Source organism: Protopterus annectens, chromosome 6.part1 (genome assembly GCF_019279795.1).
Source record: "Protopterus annectens isolate FY-2018-M chromosome 6.part1, PAN1.0, whole genome shotgun sequence".
NCBI lineage: Eukaryota > Metazoa > Chordata > Ceratodontiformes > Protopteridae > Protopterus > Protopterus annectens.
Genome location: NC_056738.1, coordinates 347,885,382 through 347,909,288, shown reverse-complemented (window position 1 = coordinate 347,909,288; position 23,907 = coordinate 347,885,382). Strand labels below are relative to the sequence as shown.

At 42.2% G+C, this 23,907-nt stretch overlaps 1 protein-coding gene across 1 annotated transcript in view; it reads right to left on the bottom strand.

The window, feature by feature from the left end:
* The window catches only part of SCYL1 (SCY1 like pseudokinase 1), a 1,581,020-nt gene that overhangs the window by 497,219 nt on the left and 1,059,894 nt on the right, over positions 1-23,907 (bottom strand). The window contains exons 7-8 of the mRNA XM_044075764.1: positions 19,148-19,306; positions 18,951-19,058 (exon numbers count right to left, since the gene is read on the bottom strand). Of these exons, the coding sequence (XP_043931699.1) occupies positions 18,951-19,058; positions 19,148-19,306 (267 nt within the window). The remainder of the gene's footprint in view (positions 1-18,950; positions 19,059-19,147; positions 19,307-23,907) is intronic.

The window sequence follows — 23,907 nt, the reverse complement described above, 5'->3', positions numbered from 1 at the left end:
TTAGCTCATAACTATCCAATAAATGCAAAAAGAAGACAGGAACTCTGTTCTTTCCCATCCACAAACTCTAAGCTTTCCCAGTGTGGAAACATACACCCCAAGCACAACCCCTCTTACACCCTCCAATTCCTAAGATTGGATTAACCCTATAAAAAAAGTGGAAGAGTCTGTCTGATACATCCTAACACCTTTTCTGTTACATCATATACCAAGCCTATCCCACAATTCTCCTCAGCCAAAATATTAGTCTCCTTCCTTAGAATAAACAATTGCAAAAACATCTGTATTTTTGTATTATACATTCTGCCTGGCAATAATATTCCATCATTAGAGGAAATACTGTCATGGGCTTCAAACAATATTGAAAATGAAACTATAATATTAGGAGATGTGAATATCAATTGGCTTGACATCTCCCACCAAATTCCCACCTCCGAAATCAATCTATATACCTTTATCCAACTAATTAATGACATAACTAGACCAAATAAAATCAACAACAGTGGTTCTATCCTAGACTGGATATTAGTCTCTAAGCCAACAAAGACTGCATTCAGAGGAACTCTCTCTAATACCATAAGTGACCACTTACCTGCCTTTATAGTTAAGAAAAAACACAATCTCTTACCAGACATCACTACAAACAGGCTAAAGACCTATACCATTTCTGTCCCACCATATTTAATGATATCCTACAAATTATTAATTGGAACACATTAAAATTCCTTCTCCTAGATGACGCCATTGACTTCTTTAACTCTACATTTCTCAAGGTCCTAGACAACCGATTTGATTAACACCAATTAATGACTGTTTTGTTGCTGAGGTTTTAATAAATAAGTGAAGAGTCACATATTTCTTGCATTTTTGTTGATTCAGTTTCTTTGGTAACATGTTGGTGAATGCTGGTGTGTCACACAAAACTTTGTTGTGTGCCACCTTTGACACGCATGTCATAGGTTCGTCATCACTGCCCTAAACTATCTAGTAATAAGCATCTCACCTCAGTCCCTAGATTGGTTCTCAAACTATCTCACAAACAGGCAACAATCAACCAAATGGCAAAATTCATTCTCTCCTTCCCTTGCTACCACTACAGGTGTTCCGCAAGGATCCATACTTGGACCCCTCTTATTCAGCATCTTTATCAATAACTTTCACACCTCTCTTACCCAAAGTAGTGTTATCCAATATGTAGATGATTCCACAATCATTTGTGCTGCCACTACACCAACTCACTCACACAAGACACCATCACTACTACAGAAATGTTGGTGTCTAACAACCATCTTTCCCTAAACCCCAACAAAACAAAACTAGTTCTTTTCCTATCCATAACACCCACTGCACTAAATAAGGAAAATTTTACCATCCATGCCAAAAACAGCACAATAACTGAATTTGCTCCACACACCAAACTGTTAGGTATCATTATACCTCTTCCTTCCTACCACCTTCTCTTCTGTATGATGCACCTCCCCTGAGCAATATTTAGGCCTCTCTCATATCCAAACTAGCCTCATGCTACAATAAACTTGCTAAAGTTGTAACAAGCGCAAGCTATTCTTCTCACCACTGCTCCTCTCTGATCCAACTAAACTGGTTGGAATTGCCACATTATCTGTCACTTATTCCACTAACCTTTGCAAACAATTTAATCTATAAAGCATCTTGCTGCCCTTCCTTGTCTTCTCTACTCGCACAATACCATCCAAACAGACCTCTCCAATCCCAATAATCACCTGCTCCTAAATATAATGAAACCAACCAGTGCAGCAAGAAAAATGCACTACTCCTTTACTGTGAACTATGGAATAATCTCCCTCAATCAATAAGGTATATCAGCAGTGTCCCTCTTTTTAAGAAATCCCTGAAACACTGCACTTCTCTATGGCAGTGCAACTGTACCAAGGACATAATCCCTAAAATTTGACCTCCTTTTTTCTTGCCTCACCTTCCTTTTCTTGCTCTATATAACCTCACCTTTTACTCTCCTACTCTGTAAAATGTCACCTCTACATTTACCATATATAGTTATCCTATTCCTTTAAGTGCTCTTATCCCTAGACTGTTTAACTCAATTCAAACTCTTCACCGGAGGTTTAACCCAGCCTAAACAAACTACCTATATATTATTATCTTACATCTAGCTTTGACTACACATCAAGCTCTTGCTATTACTAACTGAACTACTGTTCAACTGTATTGTTTCTGAGCCATGATCTACCTCTCTAATGACTAGTGTAGTTTGCTGTTTTTTGATACCTACATCTCTTAGTCCTATACTGTATATTGCTCCACTGAATTCGTACTTTGCTGTACAAAATGTAATGTAATGATTTATAGTTTATGTACAATGCTTGTAGAATGTATATCCCATAGGATTCTATAGCTATGTATAATTCTTATCCCATATGCTTCTATGTTTGTATTATGTAAGAGTTATTCTCTGTCTGGAGCTTTTCTCCCCAGGCCTCCACTTAAGAAAATGGGCTCACCCTGGCTCAGTGGACCATCCTGGTAAACAAATCCAAATAAACAAATAAATAAATTAATTAAATAAATAAATAATAAATAACGCTCAAACGCATCTTCTCAATTCTTCTCTATGCCTCATCAATTCTTACAAACCTAAGAAAATCCAATTTAGCAAAATTAGACTTTTGTTACAACAAAATTGCCAGGCTTGCCACAAACTCTCCGTTTAGGACACATCACTGTACAGCACTCAAGCAACTTAAATGGTTAGAACTTCAACTCCTACTTTATAACCAACTGACTATGATCCATAACATGTTCTATCTACCTGAAAAAAAAAACCTGCTCTTCAAAATCTACTACACCCATACTCCAGCAATAGGACTCTTCGCTCTAGCAATAAACCCCTACTAAAGCTAACCGAAGACAATAATGTTGCTGGAGACTCCCTCCTCTCAAATTATATAGCTAAAATCTCGAATGCACTGCCTACTAACATATCATCTACTGCCTTATCTCATTTAAAAAAAAATACTAAAAACCCACTTATCTAAAACATGGTTATGCCCATGCACAGCTCCTGGTTAAACTTACTTTTTTCTTAAGCTAATATCTTATCCTTCAAAAACATAAAATTGTATTCAAAGTCTGAAGACAAGAAAATTGTACTTGTAAGGAAAATTTTACCTCCCCTCTGTCTTGTAAATGGCAATGATGGATTTCTACTCCAAGAATGGCTTAATCCTCCTTGCCTTGACTACACCCACCAATTCCTAATCTATGAATGGCCTAACCTCCCTTACTTTAACTCTGTAAATAAGCTTACTCTATTATTTGTATACATTTCTCTGTGATATCAAAAGTATTTATCTGAGATGTAAAAAATACATGAAAACTGTAAATGTAAACTGAGGCAGTTAACACTAAAGTGAACTTGTATGTCTTCTATGGAGATTTTCTCCCTGCTTTGACTCTGTAAAAAGTCTTATTACTCTGTTTTGTATACATCTCTCTGTGATATTAAATGCAGTTCACTATGATACAAAACTACAAGTATATTGTCAATGTTTTACTCAGAGTATTTACAATATAATTAACGTGTGTATTTTATGGAGATTTTCTCCGCGGGCCTCCTCTGAAAAAGGACTTGTGTCCAATAAGACATTCCCAGTAATCAAATATAACATAAAATAAATAAATGTAATGGCAGTAAAATGTACTTCTTCCTCAATTTCAGACAACCACAGCCAGAAATGGAAAATTACAGGTAGCACTACATAACAAATATTACAATTTCTTGCAATGTCTAAATATATATGGAAAGAGGATGCACAAAATGTAATCTAAATAGATGAGACATATTTTTGTGAAATTGTTTTCAATATTTTGATTTAACAATTTTAGAGGAAGGAAGATATTTGGAAAGACTTGGGTCACTTCTGCAAGCATTTTCAGGAAGGTGAATGATTTCTCTGGAAAGCTTGAACAGATAGACAATATTTTTGCTTCTGTCTTGAATTTTTTCCCTTTTGTTTCAAAGATCAGAAATTGGACTATCAAATATTTCTCAGTAACTGGTGAATCAAGAATATATATTATATATCAGTAATGTATTAATTTACCTTTATATCCTCAGGCAAATATTCTGATAACCAGGGATGCCTATGTAAAACTATGCCTGTCAAAGCAGCCCTTGTAAAGTACAAGTGCATGAAGTCTTAACATTAACAGTAGATGTCCTTCTCTCTACTGGTGCAATATTCATAAACTAAGGGATCTCCTGCCAAGGATAGCCCAATATCCAGCCAGTGTACCAAAGTCTTTAAATAATTAAAGGCACAGTACATCACACATACGCTCCCTGCGCAAGGCATAGAACATAAAGGTGACATACAGATGTCCATGCTCAGAACCAGAAAAGCCCCAGGAGTAACAGAATGTCCCTAGGGACAAGGGAAAACATGTGCATCCAACAGAAGAAAAAAGAGAAGAGCTCCTTGGCCAGGAGGAGAAAAAAGAATATGCTACAGCAGAGGGGTAGGAGGGAGGAAGAAAATACTGCAACAGTGAAGTGAAGGACATCAACTGTTATGGTAACACTTTACACAATTTTACTGTGTCCTTCCATATCACTGTTGCAGTATTTCTAACTTAAAAAAAATTATCCTTGTTTCCCGCCTTTCCTGACCTAGAGTAGTCCAAATACAGGCTTTGCTGTATTCTGGACTTTTGGAAAGTTCCTGTGTTGCCCATTTCCTTTCTTGGATAAAAGGAGGCTTCTTTGTTCACCAGTGGGAGTGGGGAGCTTAGAGTAGCCTATCTATCCCTGGAGGAGTGTTCCCAGCACAAGAATCTGGTAGTCTATTGGCCGTTTTGGGCCAATTTCTAGCTCTTTCAAGTCCCCCTGTATAAAACCCGCTTTGGTGCGGTTTTTGCGCTTGTTACTACTCAGCCAAGCTCCTCGTGGTCCTGCAAGAGTGGTGCTAGCAGCAGAGAGGCAAAAAGAGCAACTGCTTACCTGATAAAGTGTTTTTTTTTCCTGCTACTACCTGTGCGACTGTCTGATCTAGCTGAAAAGCAAGTATTTCTGCTCATTTACCTGTTTTGAACTGTTTAAAGCTGTTTTTCCACCTGCACTTTTAAAGATTGTCCTGTTTGTTGCATTTACCTGTTGAGGCTACACACTCAAGTGCGCTAGCCTGTGTTACATACTTACTGCATTTTTCTTCTGTTTGCTTACAAAAAAAGAAAAAAAAAAAAAACAAAAAAGATTATCCTTGTTTCCTGCCTTTCCTGACCTAGAGTAGTCCAAATACAGGCTTTGCTGTATTCTGGACTTTTGGAAAGTTCCTGTGTTGCCCATTTCCTTTCTTGGATAAAAGGAGGCTTCTTTGTTCACCAGTGGGAGTGGGGAGCTTAGAGCAGCCTATCTATCCCTGGAGGAGTGTTCCCAGCACAAGAATCTGGTAGTCTATTGGCCGTTTTGGGCCAATTTCTAGCTCTTTCAAGTCCCCCTGTATAAATACCACTTTAGCGTGGCTTTGCACGATTTTGCACATAGCGCAGCATCGGGCAGCGCCGCTTAATTGGGTTTAAACCATTCTCTGCTCCACAAAGTCTGCTCTTCACTTTTTCCCTTAGAACTGCTCTAGCTCTCAAAATAAACACCCTATTCCTAATCTAAAGCCTGGCACTTGCTCACTAAAGCAATTATATAAGTCAGCACTAAAAAATTGAAAGCACTACATCCTCACAAACTTCCCCACTGGCCCTTTTTTCAATTATAAAGGAGATCCCTATACTATTCTAGCATGTCCAAAGGTCAGTTGTCAATCTCCTCTCTGGTCCAGCTGGTGAATCTGGGAATCTTGACGCAATGTTACAACTGCCTCATGTACACAGACAACCCTCTCTCCTCCTTCCAACAAATTCCAACATATGTGAGAGATGCAACCATATAGCCAAACTGGAGGCTAAGCTCTCTCAACTCAGTACTGGTGTAACCAGTCAGGAGGAGAAGGTAACCACACACACTACAATTCCAGCCTCACATAGACCTACCTCAACAGCAAACCAAACACAAAAACATACTCGGAGGCTCTAAATAAAAATCTGCCTAAGCAGCAGAGACCTCCAAAGCAGACATCCAAGCAACTGCTACCCCAAAACAAAATACATGCAACACATAGTTCACAAAGCCAGTGTGCCGAACAGTCACAGCCCTTAAGGCTAAACAACACACCTGATACACTTGTAATAGGTAATTCTATCGTCAAGAGACACTGACGTCCCGCTCACCAGGCTGAACAAGGAGAAGGTCACGGTGAGCTGCCTGTCGGGCGCTAGGATCCGCCACATAACACAAGCACTCAGGTCACTCCAAGGCAAGTACAAATATGACTCAGTTATTGTCCATACTGGTGTGAATGACTTGAGACGTACCTCCCTGGACTACATGACAAGAGACATAGAGGAGCTCTCTGAGCATGTAGTCCAGGCCGGTATGACCCTGATCTTAAGTAGCATCCTACCCTCACCAAGAAAGATGCCACATCCTACCCTCACCAAGAATGATGCCACAATATGAAGACGAGATGATCAATTTCAACAATTGGCTTAAGTATTGGTGTCATTCAAAGGGGATCCAATGCCTGTCAGCCTGGGATGACATGCTCGACAAGCCACGTTGCTTCACTAGGGACGGCTTGCACCTGTCACCCCTGGGCTTTCGGATATTAGCAAAGGCTCTTGCCACCCCCATAGTGCCTTTTTTAGGCAAAGCTCAAAAGACAAACCCACCTCCATAGGTATCACAAGGGAAAAGAAACTAAGGGTAATGCTACTCAACGCCAGAAGTCTAAACCTCAAGATGCACGCACTTGAAACACTCCTCAGCATGGAGAACATCGATATCTGTGCAGTAACAGAAACCTGGTTCAAGGCTCCCGAGAGCACCCCAGCACTACCAGGTTATACCTCATACCATACTTTTCGGCCCCAAAACTCGGACCGAACCACAAAAGGAGGGGGAGTATCAATATTCATCAAAGATACCCACACCTCCAGGTTGGTGGCACAGCACGAAGCATCGGAAACTATCCATGTGCAACTAACAGTGGGTAAAACTGCCTTCCAGTTTATAGCCTGCTACAGACCACCCTCCCAAACCCAGGAACCCCACTCGACCTTCCTGAGAACACTGGAAAATATGAAGGTCTCCCAAACACCATTATATTGGGCGACTTCAACTACCCAAACATAGACTGGGAGCATTACTCTAGCTCCAACACCCTAGCCCAAAAGTTCCTAGAATTTATAAACTCAAATGCTATGGAACAACTTGTCACCAATCCCACAAGAGGGGAAAACATACTGGACCTGATCATCACCAACATGGGGACTCTATGCTCCAGACCAGAAGTGTATCCCTCACTGGTAAGATCAGACCATAAATTAATCTCATTGGATATCCACATCCCGACCCCACCCCCTGCCCAGAAAACCACAGTGAAAAACTTCTCTAAAGCAAACTTCACACTCCTCAAAACCGAGGTGGAATCCTTCAAAGCCCCCGGGCCTGTGGAAAATACGGCCCAGACTGCAGAATCCTTTATAAACGCATTCTATGAACACCTTCAGGAATGCATGGATCATGCAATCCCAAATAAAACCAAGACCCAATCCCCCAAAGGCAGGCGTCCTGTCTGGTGGACCCCAGCCATAAACAAACTATACAATAGAAGGAGGAAGCTACTGCATGATAGAGCAAAATCCCTAAAAGGGAAGGCATCTCTGATCAGTATTAGCAAAAAACTACGGGCACTCATAAAATCATCTAGGCCAGCTTCGAGAGAAAAATTGCACAAGACATTAAAGATAATCACAAGGCTTTCTTTAGCTATGTTAGGAACCTGGGTGGAAACTCCCAGATATGCTCAGAGTTAGTCCAAAATGACAAAAAATACACTGAACCCACAGACATTGTCAACATCCTGGCTGACAGGTTCAGCGCAAACTTCTCTTCCCCCTCCCCCCCAAAAGAGCAATTATCTATCCTAGCAGAGTGCTGCCCCCCTGACATCTCAGATGCTCAGGTGAGAGCCGCCCTCTCCAAAGCAAAAAACACAGCATCAATGGGACCAGACGGTGTCCCGGGCTGCGTCCTACATGAACTCCAAGAAGAGCTGAACCCCAACATAAAGCTACTGTTCAATCTCAGCCTTACTACAGGATATGTACCCAAAGAATGGCGTACAGCAACAGTGGTCCCTCCCCACAAAGGTGGTACCTCAACGGATCCTGGAAACTATCTCCCCATAAGCCTGACTAGCTTGGTCTGCAAAGCTATGGAGAGAATCATCATGGAACTCATAAATAAAGATATTAGGGACCTACAGACACTGGATCCTACCCAGTTCGGCTTTGTTAAGGGCAGATCCTGCCTCTTAAACCTGGTTGATTTCTTTGAAACAGTCACCAAGGCCATTGACGAGGGGAAGGTGGTCCACACAGCCTACCTGGACCTCGCAAAAGCCTTCGATACAATACCCCACTCGGGCATATAGATAAGCTATCCAGCTTAAATATAAACCCCTATGTCACTAGATGGGTTGCAAACTGGCTCAAGGACAGAACCCACATGGTCAAAATTGCTGGAGCCATGTCAGACTCCAAACCAGTTACAAGTGGAGTCCCACAAGGCTCAGTCCTGGGACCTCTCTTGTTCGGCATATATTTCTCAGAGGTACAGGCCAACACGGGAGGACTGTGGCTGACTAAGTTCGCAGATGACTGCAAACTGGGCGCCATAATCGACTCTCCAGCTGACACAAGCATCCTCCAAAAGGGTCTCATAGAAACAGATAAATGGTGCCAGAGCCAGGCCTCAAGCTAAATGCCAAAAAATGTACAGTCATCCCCTTTGGCAAAAACAAAGTGCCCACAAATTACCACATAGGTGGTAATCCATTAAGTACGGAAGAAGTAATTAGGGACCTGGGGACCCAAGTTGATAGCGATCTCTCATTTGACAACCACGTGGCCAAAGTGGTTAGAAAAACCTTCTATATAGCCCACCTAATCATGAAGGGATTCACATCTAGATCAAGGGAGGTCATTGTGCCTCTTTACTCATCCCTCATCAAGCCCATAATTGAATACAATGCCCCTTTCGGGATGTACCTTACCAGACACCTGCAGCAACTGGAAAGACCCCAAAAGTACCTTACCAAGAGGATCAAAGGGCTCAAACAGATGCCATATGCTGCCTGGTTAAAGAAACTCCAGCTCTACTCACTTGCATACTGCCTGCTTAGAGGCGATCTGTGCCTGATGTATAAAACCATGTCCAACCCGGAATTAATGGACATGCTACACCTCAGAAAATCCAAATCCCATCGAGCTACGTGCTCGAGGGACTTGAACCTCAGCACTGAAATAAATAGGACATGCTGGAGGGACAGATTCATAACCCAGAGGCTCCCTTCACTCTGGAATAGAATCCCAGTCCAAGTTAGGCAGAGTCCCTCACTGACTCTCTTCAAAAGAAATCTTGACGAGTGGATGAGAGATCGGAGGTTTACCCCAGGTATCACTTCTGTGTCACTGCTAAACACAGGCACAGTAAACTAACCTCGAAAAAGGGCATAGTAAAACATTTAAAATGGGTGGTGAAAGCCAAACACACTCTGGCTAGGCTTACAAATGAACCTAGGGCAGATAGCCTAGTATGAACCTATGAACCTATAATGGAGAGTACAAAATCTCAAGAGGAAAGCTGGGAGGAGGATGGCGTGGAAGATCCCTCCAGAAACCCATGCAGGATAGACCTGGCAAAGCCAGCTCTGGCCCTGGACATAACAGCCAAACTGTAATACTCAGTGAAAGCATGAACAGATGACCAAGTAGCAGCCTCAAGGATGGAACTTGAAAAATGCATCACAGGAGGAAACATCCCTAATAGAGCCTTTATTGAACAGAAAATAAATTTATCATGAAATGAATAACAAAAAGAAATCACCTCAGAAATCCAGGAATATATGGTTTGCATAGAAACAGCCAAACCCAAAGATCAGGGCTGAAAGGAAATAAAAAGCTGCTAAGATATGCAAATATTACCCAAATAATATCTGAACTGTCTATGCAAATCCAAGGTGTGAAGAACCTTCTTAATGGCAGAGTGCAAAGAATGAAAAAACAAAGTTGAGTAGACTGATTAAAGGACACGTCAGTGACCACCTTAGGCATAAAGGAAGGATTAGTAAGAAGAGACACATTGTCTCTGTGAAAAACTAAAAAGGAGGAACAGCCATGAGAGCCAGAAGTTCAGATACTCTCTTAGCTGAAGTGAGAGCCAAAAGTCTTCCAAGTACAATGTAGCAAGAAGGCTGAAGAAGTGGGCTCAAAAGGAGCCAGAGTCAAGTTTTTTAAGTACAAAACTGAGGTCCAGGGAGGGCAGTATTGGTTTCCTGGGAGACCTGAAATGAAGGACTTCTTTAAGAAATTGCTTGACCTCAAGTCTAGAGGCCATAGGAGGAGTCAAAGGCAGACAAGCAGAAATTGCTGACAGGTAAGCTTTCACCAAAAAATATCGTAACCCAGCATGGAGCAGATCACACAAAGAAGAACCTTCACAGATAGGGGATTCTGATGGCAAGACAGGCACCAGAAAGAAAATTGCTTCCATTTGGACATAAACAATTTCCTAGCAGTGGGTTTCCTGGTCTCCTGCAGGACCCAAAGCATGTCCTCAAAAAAGAGGTGCCTAAAAGGGATCAAAACCTTATCAGCTGAGAGTGGACAAGTGAAGATGGATAAGGTGTACCTTGTCTTGTGAGAAGAACTATCCGGTGATGTAACTTGTGTTAACTGCCCCTGGCCAAATGAGAATGAAGGAGGAAACAATGCTGTCTGGACCAAAAGAGAGTCACTAGCATGCTGTTATTTTACGAAAAAGATGTGACCATTTTTACATGTTTTAGCCAGGAGAAGGCATAATTAACATCGGTAAATCTTAAATATTATTATTTCCAGTTAACAATTACCCTGGCTGAAGATGACCATAGAATAAAAATCAGGTTAAGCCCTGCCTGCAAGTTCAACTACGGCGGAAGCAGATAACATTGGTCTCTAAAGAACAACAACCACTCAGTAGATCACAGCTTCTTAATGGAAGGCTTTCTGACAGCATCTGAGACCTCCAAGTAGGTAGCAGGAATGTCTGGTGGAATCTAAAGATCTTGTGGAGCCAACAGGTTGGGATGTGCAGTCAGCTGATTCCCCAACAGAGGTGAACATCCATACCTTGTACCATGTATGCCTCTTGTACAGCCAGGGATCTGACTCTTCTGCAATCATATTCTTCTTTGCTATCATGCACTGACAATCCTTGGCCTTTATTTTATTTTTTTCTATTTATGAAATAGGTAAACCAAACAGGCACACACTACTTGCACTGCATTGCATTTATGTGACAGTGGAACAAGATAATAAGGCTATCTAATCTGTCCTTTAAGTGCATTCAACAATGTGCCTCCACTTTATAAAGTAGAGTTGTGTAGACTTACCATAAATGTAGATGTTCGAGTGTATTCACTGTTGCAGTTATCACACTTGAGTTATCTGCCTGCAGGTAGCCCTCAGTCGGCCCGAATACCAGAGTCTTGGGATTTCTGCGTCAGATGCTGTTACCTCTTCCATGACGTCAGGTCGTCAGGGGTATAAAACATGCAGTCGACGCCATTACATCAGTTTTTCTTGCCCCAGATGTCAGCAGCCCCCAAAATTGGAAGCAATTACATGGTATGGAACACCTCCAGTAAAAAGTAAATACCATTGCCATAAGATATGGCCAAAAAGAGGATAGGTAGAAAGCACAGAAGAGTCACGGGGCTGGAGGGAAGGTATCCAGGACTGCAACAGTGAGTACACTCGAACATCTACATTTATGGTAAGTGTACACAACTGCACTATGTTCTTCGTGTTTCACTCTTGCAGTCATCACACTTGGGTTGATTCCCAAAGCTGAGGAAGGGTGGAGGCAGTCAAGTAATAGTAGGGCTGGCTAGCAGGCCTTGTAAGACTGCTATGGCAAATCCAGCTCTGGATTTAGAAAAGACAGGTAAGTGGTACGGCTTGGTATAGGTGTGTACAGAACTCCAGGCTGCAGCTTCCAGGATGTCCCTGGTAGGGACTCCCCTGAGAAATGCTGTAGAGGTTGAGGTAGCCCTGGTGGAATGAGTTCTGATACCCTGTGGGGAAGGGTTTTCCATGGTGTTTGTAGCAGAAATGGATCGCTTTGAAATGGCCTTGCCCTCTGCCCCTGTAGCAAAGCTGGCTAGCAGCTGGTCAGATTTTCTGAAAGGCTTAGTCCTGTCAAGGTAGAACCTGAGTTGTTTGTATGTCCAAAGAGTGCAGGATCCTTTCCCCTTTATTCTGAGGATTAGGGAAAAAGGTTGGTAAATAGATGGATTGGTTTAGAGCCACACTGGATACCACACCTTAGGCATAAAAGATGGGTTAGCCCTGAGGGAAACCTTGTCAGCATGGAAAACAATGAAGGGTTCCACAGCCATTAGTGCCTGTAACTCAGACACTCTTCTTGCTGAAGTGATGGCTAGAAGTAAGGCTGTTTTCCAAGAGAGGAATTTTAGCTGTGCTGTAGCAGCAGGCTCAAAAGGGGGAAGTGTGAGCTTCTCTAGTACAAAGAGAAGGTCCCAGGCATGGGTGGGAGCTCTCCTCGGGGGTCTTACATTGTTAGCTCCTCTCAGGATCTGTTTGACCAGAGGGTTAGAAAAGTGAGGTTGGGCTCAGTATTATAATGAGCTGAGATGGTCAAAGCATGAATCTTAATAGAAGAGAAGGATAGGCCTTTGTGGAGCAGCCCTGCTAGGTAATCTAGGATTTGAGGTAAGGTGGGCACAGCTGTGTCCTTTCCTTAAGAATGACTCCAAGAACAGTATCTTTTCCATTTTTCTGAATAGGATTTCCTAGTACTAGGCCCTCTGGCCTCAAGGATGACGTCTAGCACCTGTTTGCTGAGGGTTGCTGGTGGTGTATTCAGGGAATAAGCCAGGCTGCTAGGTTCAGGGTTTGCAGCTGAGGATGCAAAAGCTGTCCCTCCTGCTGGGACAGCAGGGAGGGGATATGATGTAGGTGCCAGGGTGGCATTGCTGCCAGACTGTGTAGGAGTAGGTACCAGTGCTGGCGGGGCCAGTCCGGTGCAATAAGGGCTGTCCTTGGTTTGTCCTGTTTGAACTTGAGCAGTACTTTTGAGAAGAGGGGCAGAGGTGGAAAGGCATAAATTGAGAGGTTTTCCCATGTAAAGGATAGGGCATCCACTTTACATTCTTGGCTGTTGGGATTTCTGGTGCAAAATTTGCTCAATTGATGGTTTTGGGGGAGGCAAAGAGGTCCACCTCTGGTGTCCCCCATCTGTGGGTTACAAGTTTGAATGAGGTGGGTTCCTGTTTCTACTCGTGTGGGTCCAGTAGTTTTCTGCTTAAGTCGTCTGCCAGTGAATTTTGTTTGCCTGGCAGGAATTGAGCTTGCAAGTGCACTTGGTTGCTCAAGGCTGTGTTCCACAGGGCCACGGCTAACCTGAGAGTGGGTAGGAATGAGTTCTCCCCTGCTTGTTTATGTACCACATAACTGTGGTGTTGTCTGTCTTTATCAAGTGTTGTCCTGGAAGGATAAGGTATGTGAAGGTTGTCAGAGCATTCTGTACAGCTAACATTTCTTTTTGATTGATATGTAGATGAATTTGTCAGAGAACTGATAATGCATACAGCATGTCCTGAAACGTAGATAATTCCTGCAAGATTCCCTTATGGAGATGTGCACATAAGCTTCTTTTAGGTATAGGGCGACTAGCCAGGAGTCCTTGGCTGGCATAGGAAGCTGCTGTTGTAGTGTAAGCATTTTGAATTTTGAGACAACCAGGAAGGTGTTGAGAATAGACCGGTCCAGGATAGGGCGCCAAGAGCCCTCTTTTCTGGGCACCAGGAACAGTCTGGAGTAGAAATTCTGTCCTCTTTGCTCTACTGGAACAGTTTGAATAGCCCTGACACTGAGAAGAGAAAGTACTTGCTTTTGAGCCTCTGCCCACTGGTTAGGAGGAAGGTCAGGCAATCCGCTTGGGGTTGGCAGCGAGTGGAAGTAGAATCTGTATCCCTGGGATACAATGTTTAGGACCCATCGGTCCTGGGTAATAGACGTCCAGTTTACTGCATGCAGGGCGAGTTTTCCTCCTAGGGGTGCAAGTACTTGAGCATGGCTGGGAAGGATGACAGACAAGTCATTGTGAATTTTTTCCATAAGGGGGTGGCTTACCACTCCCTGTTTTGAGGGGGGAGCACTCCATTGTTTAGATCTCTGTGTACCCTGAGAATGTAACCTTGGTGGTCTGTTGCCACTGGGTTTGGGCTGAGAAGACCTGGTAGGGACTGGAAAGGACCATTTTTTTGAAGGCCAATGCCTACTGAATCCAGGTGGCTGTACCTGTAAGAAATCTTTAACAGTTTGCATAGATTTAGCTTTTTTCTCCATCTTTTTAAGAATCTTTTCTGCTTTTGTGCCAAACAAAAGTTCCTGATTTAATGGAGCATCTAGTAATTTTGCTTTGACACGGTCTGGCAAGATTTGTTCCTTCAGCCAGGCATGCCTTCTCAGTATAGACCCAGTGACAGCAGCCCTGCAAGATGCTTCTAAGGCATCAAAACCACACTGCAAAGTATGTTTACTGACTTGGTTTGCAAAATGCATCAACTCTTGTAAATCTTTATTTTCTACAAAATCTGGAAGCAACAACATTTTTTGTTTAATTTGTTCCATGTTAAACTGGCAATTTAAAGCCCTGATGGCAAGAGTTGCAGAGGTATATACCTTCTTGCCCCACCTGTCCAAAGCCCTCAAATCCCTGTCCAAAGGGGTAGGATTTTTGGCTGTAGTAGCCTTAATACCTTTAGGTCCCTTGGAAATGGTCTCTGGATCCGCAGTGGGATTCTTAAAGAGAAATTTGTGAGAGTCAGGTACCCTGTAGTACCTGTCAGGCTTTCTATGAGCTGGTGGTAAAGTATCAGGAGTAAGACTGGATTCCATGAAAACATCATAGGTCTAGTTAGAGGCCTGTGCTGAGGCAAGTCTAAAAATTCTCTGAGTCTCTTTTTGGACTGTGGGTAGTCCTAGCATTCCCAGTGGAAATGATCTCTTAAGGTATGCGAGGTTTCACCAAATGAAAAGTCCTCTGGAGGGGAGGCAGAGGGAATGGAATTCTCTGCATCTGAATCCTCATAGGTAGATAAGGGTATGTCCTGGTAATCGGACTTATGGTCTGTTGAATGAGAAGGGGAATCAATTCTTCAGCCATTCTAAGCATTTGTTTCTGTAGCATGGGAGCTTAAGCATGCACTTTGGTGTCAGTTTTCTAGGCTTAGTGCGAACTCTGGGCCTGAGAAACTCAGTCGTTTTAGTCTGAAACGAAGTAGTTGGTTTAATGCGAACATCGGAAGGTCGGAATACACCCTCAGAAGCCGGTGCCTGTACAGCGGCTCCTGACCCATCCAAGGTAGAGACAGCCGCAGGTTTCATAATCGAAGAAGCATCTCGCAGCATACCGGACTCTGAATGGGTCTCAGCAGAGGCCTGCGAATCTGTAGAAGTGGGCATCAGGAGCTGCGAAGGCGCCTCACTGAGTACCGGCGGACTTGCAACTAGCTTAAGAGTCATTGGCAGTTTTGGACATATGTGGTCTGTCTGTCTTTATCCTTACGTTTTTTCAGAAGATCAGTAGTCAGATGGCTTACCAAAGCTATTTTGGAATACGGGGAACAACAGTGAAAGAATTAAGTAACAAAGATAGCCCGATGACGAAAAGTTCGGGCATTAAACAAGGCACAAAACTGACAGCGAGGGATGTCGTGGTCTGGGCCTAAACAGGTGATGCAGTAAGAATGAAAATCTCGGTGAGGTAATTGCTTTCCACAGGCAAAACAATTGTTAACTTCTTCTGACATCGGTTAGAGCAAGAAAAAAGAATCCCCAACGGGGTACTTAGCTTTAGAAGACTTCAGGTTTGAAACTCGAAAAACGAAAATTTCAGGTAGTGGCCGACCGTCACTTGCGAACTGTTTCTGCTTTGGGCTTCGCACGGCAAGAAAAGCTGATGTAATAGCATCAGCTGCATGTTTTATACCCCTGACAACCTGACGTCATGGAAGAGGTGACAGCATCCGACGCAGAAATCCCAAGACTCTGGTACTCAGGCCGACTGAGGGCTACCTGCAGGCAGATAACCCAAGTGTGATGACTGCAACAGTAAACCACGAAGAACATCTACTCCCCACCCTTATCCCCTAACCCTTCCACACAAATCCATACCCTCCTGACTGCCTATCTGGATTCCTTTTCCATAACCACTTTTAGTAGTCCCTTCCATGAGTTCACAACCCTCTCAGTGAAGAACCACTTTTACAGATCCATGGAAGAGTCTGTCCCTACATTCTGCTATCTTTGCCCCTCATCCTCCTAATCAGGGTGGTCCTTTAGCATCTGCATGACATGATCCTGTGCACTCATTTCATTTCGCTCTTGTCTTTTCTGGTCTCCTGTAAAAGCAGCTCTGGCTCCTCTAGTCTATCATCCTATCCTTTACCCTTCTGATTACTTTTATCTGGACTGTTTTCAGAAGCATAATGTCCCTCTTGTTTGTACGAGCTCTTTAATTGCACACAATACTCAATATGTGGCCTGACCATAGCCTAAAGAATACTAGTATTTCTTCTTTACTTCCAGTGTTGCTCTCCTTAAAGATATAGTCAGCATTCTATTGGCTGCTGTCACTGGTGTTTCACTCTGTTCCTGGCTGTCCAGTCTAGTAGAGAGAAGCACTCTGCATTCTCTTCTTGTTCTGTTGCCATTAGTTCCACTCCCAAGATAGTGTACCCCACATTTTTCCTGCAATGAACCTCAACTGCCACCTAAAACTCATTTAGTCAGTCTAACTCTGTCCTTAGACTAATTTACCCCCATCCTACACTGTTACATTTATCTTTCTGTCATAAGTGAAGAATGAAGATCCTGTTCTCTGTACACTCAAAAATGGAATGAAGACATTTACAAATACTGGACTCAGGAGTGGCTCCTGTAGTAATTTATAAATTACTTTTTTTACTCAATTTTATTCTTATTGGTATTCCTACCAGTTCTCAAAACATACATTCCAAGATTCACACCTGTTCAATCTCATTACTTTGAACTTCCTTTTCTTGAAATATATTTTTAGTGAGAATCACTTTTGAACTGTAAGATATTTTTGTCAGTTTGCTACCTTGATTATTTTTACTCCAAGATTAAATGATCCAGAGAAAAAGTACTTATTTTATGGTGCTTCTCAATACTCATCATTTGCTGAGAAAACACAGCCTCAGAGTGAAAATAATTAAGTAAATAGGGTGTGAGGAGCTTGCCTCTCAGAAAAAAATATTGGGTAAAATGTATGTTTATTACTATCAGTAAATTAAATGGATTCCTATTACAAGAACGAAAGTTCACAACTTCGAACTTGTAACAGGAAGTCTCACTTACGTGAAAGTTCACTTTAACGAAAGTGAACTTCCGCGAAAGTGCACTTTACCGAAAGTACCGCAACACAGTGGAGGACATCAAAAAGCTATGTCCTCCACTATGGTGCGATACTTACGGAACTTAGGGTTAGGGCACGGGTTAGGGTAAGGGGATAATTAGTAAAGCTATCCCCTTACCCTAACCCATGCCCTAACCCTAAGGTTCGTGACTATCGCACCATAGTGGATGACATTGCTATTTCCTTCACTGCGCTGCAGTCGTCACGGACCTTAGGGTTAGGGCACGGGTCATGGTAAGGTTTACTAATTAGTAAGTAAATACTCTTCCAGACAAATTTACTTGACATTAATTTAATACTATAAAATCATGCTTCCTTGTTTCTGCATTTACTGACTCCTAGATATGAACATTTTGCCTTTAAAATAGATTTCATTCTTTTTCATACTATAGGAATCTGTCAAATTATACAGATTTTTTTTATCTCTCTACCAAGCAGTATTTAACCTTTTCACAGTCTGAATCTAAGGAATAGCAATATCTGTAACATAAGAAAGCATGGAGTAAGAAACTTCTAGCATTCAGCTGAGTTTATGGGATGGCAGGCCAATGATGAGACAGCAAGGTAAGGAGACAATACAATGTGAAAGACACCAATAAAGCCAGCTTGTGTAGCAAAAGGATTTTTGCACCACACTAAGGCACTAGAAATCTGTGCTTGATCAGAAATATTAGCCAATAAAGGGACAAGCTACAGTCATGAGATGTACTGTCTTATAGTGCCCTACTCCCGGTGGTGGCAGAGTAGATTTAATGTTGTTACACTGCTTCCTGACAATAGATAGAAGGTAGTATTAAGGCTCAACATCACTAACTGGATGATTGCAGACTTCTGGGCAGGAGCCGAACCTAGCAATTTATATGTCTATTATACAACTAATCCTGAAGGTGATGTTAGGTGGAAGGAAATCTCCCTTATCATTGCAGGCCACATATTGTCTCATGGGCTTTTTGGTGACAACAAGTGTCACAGGATTCAGTCTGCCAATAGTTAAAAGGATGAGACTGGGAGATAGAACAGATTAATTCCATCTGGACAAACCAAGTTAGATACCTACTACTGAAAATGACAAAAATAAATTACTGCAAGGGAAAAGGCCATAATGAATGTTTTTTTTTTAATTAGAATACAGCAAATAACTGAGCAAATCCATGTATTACATGTATGGAAAACTCATACAGCAAATTCATAACTCAGTGCTTCAGTGGTTTACAGAATCCAAGCCACAAACTGAAATGACTCTGATGTATTTCTCTGTCTCAAAGTATGTAACATACAATAAATTAATGAAAGCAATACCTGTGACCTGCCATTACTACATCTGCATACGCACCTGCTGAAGTAATCGTATCCTCATAGCTCTGTCGGGTGAGGAGAACATTTTTACAATAATAGGGATAATCTTCTGTTGATACTCCTCTGCACTAAGGTACTTGCCCACCTGCATGCAAGCATACAACAAATCAGAACCTTTATAAATGCCACAATAATATATTATATACTACATCACATCACTTTTGCATACTCCACCTTAAAAAGAGGGGTAAGGATAATAGCTCCTGCATTACCAAACTCAAAAGCTGTTAATAGCTGAGGAAGGATTTTGTGCTTGCAAAATTCTTCTGGATATGAATCCAAGTTTTCATTCAGCTGCTGAAAGAATGCCTGGCGTTCACTTGGCTCTTTAATCTGGAATTATAAATGAGACAACAAAATAACTAAATTAAGACAAAGTCAAAAACAACTCTCCTTAACCTTCAGATAAATTATTAATTTAGGCAAGCTACACTAATAAGCTAAGTACACCAAAAATTTTCTTTTTCGCAATTTGCAGTCTTTACAACAATTTTCAAAACCTTTTTAAAAATGCTTACTTTCTATACTGGGTCTCTAAGACAAAAAGCACTGTAAAGCCACAGAACATAAAATCAAAATGAACAACTTAAAAGTCCTCTGGATGGCTTAAAATCAGAAAGACAAAAGTCCTTGTAGCTAACGTGTTTGAACATAAATTACCCAACACATTTGTCACTCTACTTTCCCCTTTAATGGAAAACACCAAAATGAAGACTTACCTTGATACTGGAAACCAGTTAAACACAGTGAGAAAAAAGTGCCCCTTTTCAGGTATGACTTAGCATAAAATTTAGCAAAACAGTATGAAATAACAGAGACTTGATAGCATGATAGTGAAAAACTGAAGGTGTATTCAGTTCTGGAACATTATCCATAAATGTCCACATTACTGAAAATGTGACAGACACAAGGAGAAACAGAATCACTGTATAATTTAAATAGTAAAGCAAACTGCGACAAGACAGAAGGATTGACTAGGTCCATCTAGCCTTGTCTTTTACCCTATATTATGGATAACCAGTCACTGTAATCTAATTGGTATTTACTTCTTTTGTTGGATGGTGCTGACTTTCATTGAAACAGAAAACTACAAAGCACAATTTACGGTTTATAGGACCACTTGAACAGAATACACACAGCAAACCAGACAAAAAAGGAAAAACAGATACTTTCTTACCCTATCAGATGATCTATGACACCAACTGGCAAAACGTGAGAATCCTGCATTCAAGAACAGTCATGCACTCAATTCAGACTTGCACTGTGATGTAATGTACAAGACAGATGAGCACACACATTCCCTAACTCTGAAGCATCAATTCTCAATGAACCCCTATCCTTATGAAAAGAACATGTAAGGAGGTCTGCAGGAAAGTGCTTGCATCTATGATATATGCTTATCTGAAGCGACAGCCACCAGAAAAATTGTTTTCCAAGATAGAAAATTCAAATCCAATGAAACCTCTGGCTCAAACAACGTCTGAGTCAATGCTTGCACCACGACAGTAATGTCTCAAGCAGAAGCAGATCTCTGACTGGGAGGCAAAGAATGAAAATCCCTTCTAAAAAGGCTTTGGAAATATTCAATGAGGGAACAGAAGAGTTGTTATTGCCTATATTAAAACTAGGCATGGCTGCCAACTGTACCTTGACAGTTGAGTAGCTAGATCCATTGCGAAAAAGTTCTGATAAAAACTCTAAAATGGAGGGAATAGGTGCAGAAAAGGGGTCTAGACCTTTGGATGATGCCTGAATAGAAAATCTTTTCCATTTGCTGTGGTACACCTTGGTGGTGGCATGTTTTAGAGAGGCTGACAATACCTAAACAACCGAGGGGAAAAGCCTGGCATCTCTGGCTACTGCTAGAATTGGAGGAACTAAGTTGTTAAATTCAAGGTTTTCTGATCTGGAGGAGTTAGTCTGGATGGGTGAAACAAGATATATGGATACTGATTCAGTTTCCAGGGAGGATGTACTAGAAGAGGCCATAGAAATGGAAACCCTGTCTGGTGTGGCCAGAAAGGGGCAATGAGGATCGCCTTGGCCTTGCACATTCTTGCTTTCTGTATAAATTTGATCATTAGAAAGCCACAAAGGAAATCAAGGGGCCATTTGTGGATGACAGCATCCCTTGGTGGCTGTCCCACTGGAGGGATCAGGGCAATGTAGCTGTTGCACATGTGGTTGAGATGACATGCAAAAAGACTGCAGTGAGGCTGGCCCCAGTGATTGAGGATCAAGTGCATCATTGTTTTATTGAGGGACCAGTTGTGAGACATCAGGATAGATATGCTCAATTTGTGTGATAGAACACTGGAGGACACCAAGATATCTGTTGCTAATAGAAAACAGAGTGAAGTCATCGCCCACTGCCAGACTCTTATGGTTTCATGGCATAAGGGGTAAGAATGGGTTCCTCCCCATTTGTTGATGTACCAGATTACCAACATGCTGTTTGTGCCTACTTGAATCGCACCTCTGGGGAGACTGTCCTGAAAGGCCTGCAATGCTAGGAGGACTACTCTCATCTCCAGAACAATGATGTGAATCTTGACTTCTATTTGTGACCATGTGCCCTGAACAGTCTTCCCTCCAAAAGACAACCCCCACCCACCATAGAAGGTAAGCATCCATTGTGAAAACTGACACTGGGGAACTTGTCTTGCACTTATCACCAACGGAGATGTTATCCACCAAAAAAATAAAAAAATAAATTATATATATATATATATATATATATATATATATATATGCTGTCTGCAGATTTGAATTAAGTTTTATTTGGTGTGGAGTATATGGATTATTTGAGACCACTGTACAGCTAATAGATTCTTTGAGACCACTGTACTGCTAAAGTCCACTGGAAGACCTTCATAGTATCTGGCAAGAGAGATCATAAAAATTGTAGACATAATCACACATAGTAGTTGAAAAACAAACCTTGCTGGAGGAAACTTGCGTAGCACTGACACAAAGAGAGAAAACTCCAGACATTGGAAGGCAGGTAATCTGTAAGGTTGTGTCCAGGTGGCATCTAATAAAATCTATCTGTTGAGGGGGTGTGAGCCGGGTCTTGGTTGGAGATGTTGACGGTGATCCCTAGCTTCTGCAACAGTTGGGGCAATAGGTTCCAGTGATGCAATAAGAGGCTGTCAAGTTATAGCTGTGAGGAGCCAGTCATCGAGATATGGAAAACATGGATCCCTAGTAAGCGCAAGTATGCTGCTACCATTGCCATGACGTTAGTGAACAAGGTCTATATTACGTAGTCGAAAGGTAAAAAGAGAGAACACTCTTTTAGCGAACACTGAAAGGCAAAACCACTAAATATCGAAGACACAGAACAGCAATTTTTTCCCCAGGGAAAAAAATCACTGGACTGTTTTTGGGACATTGCCATTTGCTCCACTGTGGTGCGATCTCAGAGTTGGTAAATTTAAGTAGGGGGGGGGGGCACAGCCCCCCACTTTATTTTGTGTTTGGATTTTGATTTTTTGATTTTTCCGAACCAGCGATTTCTTTCCCTGGGGAAAAAATCTCTGTTCAGTGTCTTTGATATTTAGTGGTTTTGCCTTTTAGTTTTCAATAGAAGAGCGTTCGCTCTTTTTAATCTTTCGATTACGTAATATAAATGTGGTGAACATACTGGGGATGAGCTGATGGTGGTTGGCTCCCAACCTGAAACAGAGAAATCTCCTTGAACACTTCTCTATCTTCAGATGACAATACGAGTCCTTGAAATCTATCCAGCACATCCAATCATCATATCTCAGTAGAGGCACAACAGACTGTAGCATGACTATCAGAAATTCTGACTGCTTGACATACTGCTTCAAATGACTTGGGTCTAAAATAGGACTGATGTCCCCATTGTCTTGGGTACTGAAAAAAAACTGCAAGTAGACTCCGGATTCTACCTGGTCTGTGGAGACCACAAACAAAGGATGACTCTTTCTAGCAGTTTGGAAATCTCTGCTGCTGCAAGTTCCTACTGATTGGGTGGGATGTCGGAAACGCTTTTCTTTTTGGCAGGTGAAAGGAAAAATGGTACACAATAACCTCTGAAGATGTTTAGCATCTGTGAATCTGTGGTTATGTTTTGCTAGGCTTGTGGGTGGAAAGATAAGCAATCCCTGACTGCCTCTAGAGTACAACAGGCAGGCAAGCCTAAGAATACAGCATCCATTGGACCAGATGACATCCCAGGCTGTGTACTACATGAACTACAAAATGAACTGGCACCTCACCTAAGTGTCATGTTTAATCATAGCCTCATCTCAGGCTTTGTGCCCACTGAGTGGCGCACAGCTACAGTTATCCCACTCCACAAGGGGGGATCCGCCTTGGATCCCGGGAACTACCATCCCATCAGTCTGACAAGCCTGATCTGCAAGGGCATGGAATGCATTATCATGGAACTTATAAAAAAAGACATTGGCAACCTTCAAACACTGGACCCCACCCAGTTGGGTTTGTGAAGGGCCGATCTTGTCTCCTGAATCTGACTGACTTCTTCGAATCAGTCTCCAGAGCTGTGGACGAGGGTAAGGCAGTTCACGCAGCCTATCTGCACCTCACCAAGGCCTTCGACACCATCCCCCACTCTGGAATCATAGATAAACTTACTAAGCTGGGCATAAATCCCTGTGTCACTCGATGGGTTGCCAACTGGCTTACTGACAGAACCCACACTGTAAAAGTAGCCGACTCCAAATCCAGCTCCAGACAAGTGACAAGTGGAGTACCTCAAGGTTCAGTCCTGGGACCACTCTTGTTTGGCATCTGCTTCTCTGAAGTACAGGCCAACACTAAGGGACTCTGGCTAACAAAGTTCGCAGATGACTGCAAACTGGGAGTCATTATTGAATCCCCAAATGATGTGGATAGTCTACAAAAGGGCCTTACAGAAACAAATGCCTGGTGCCAGAGCCATG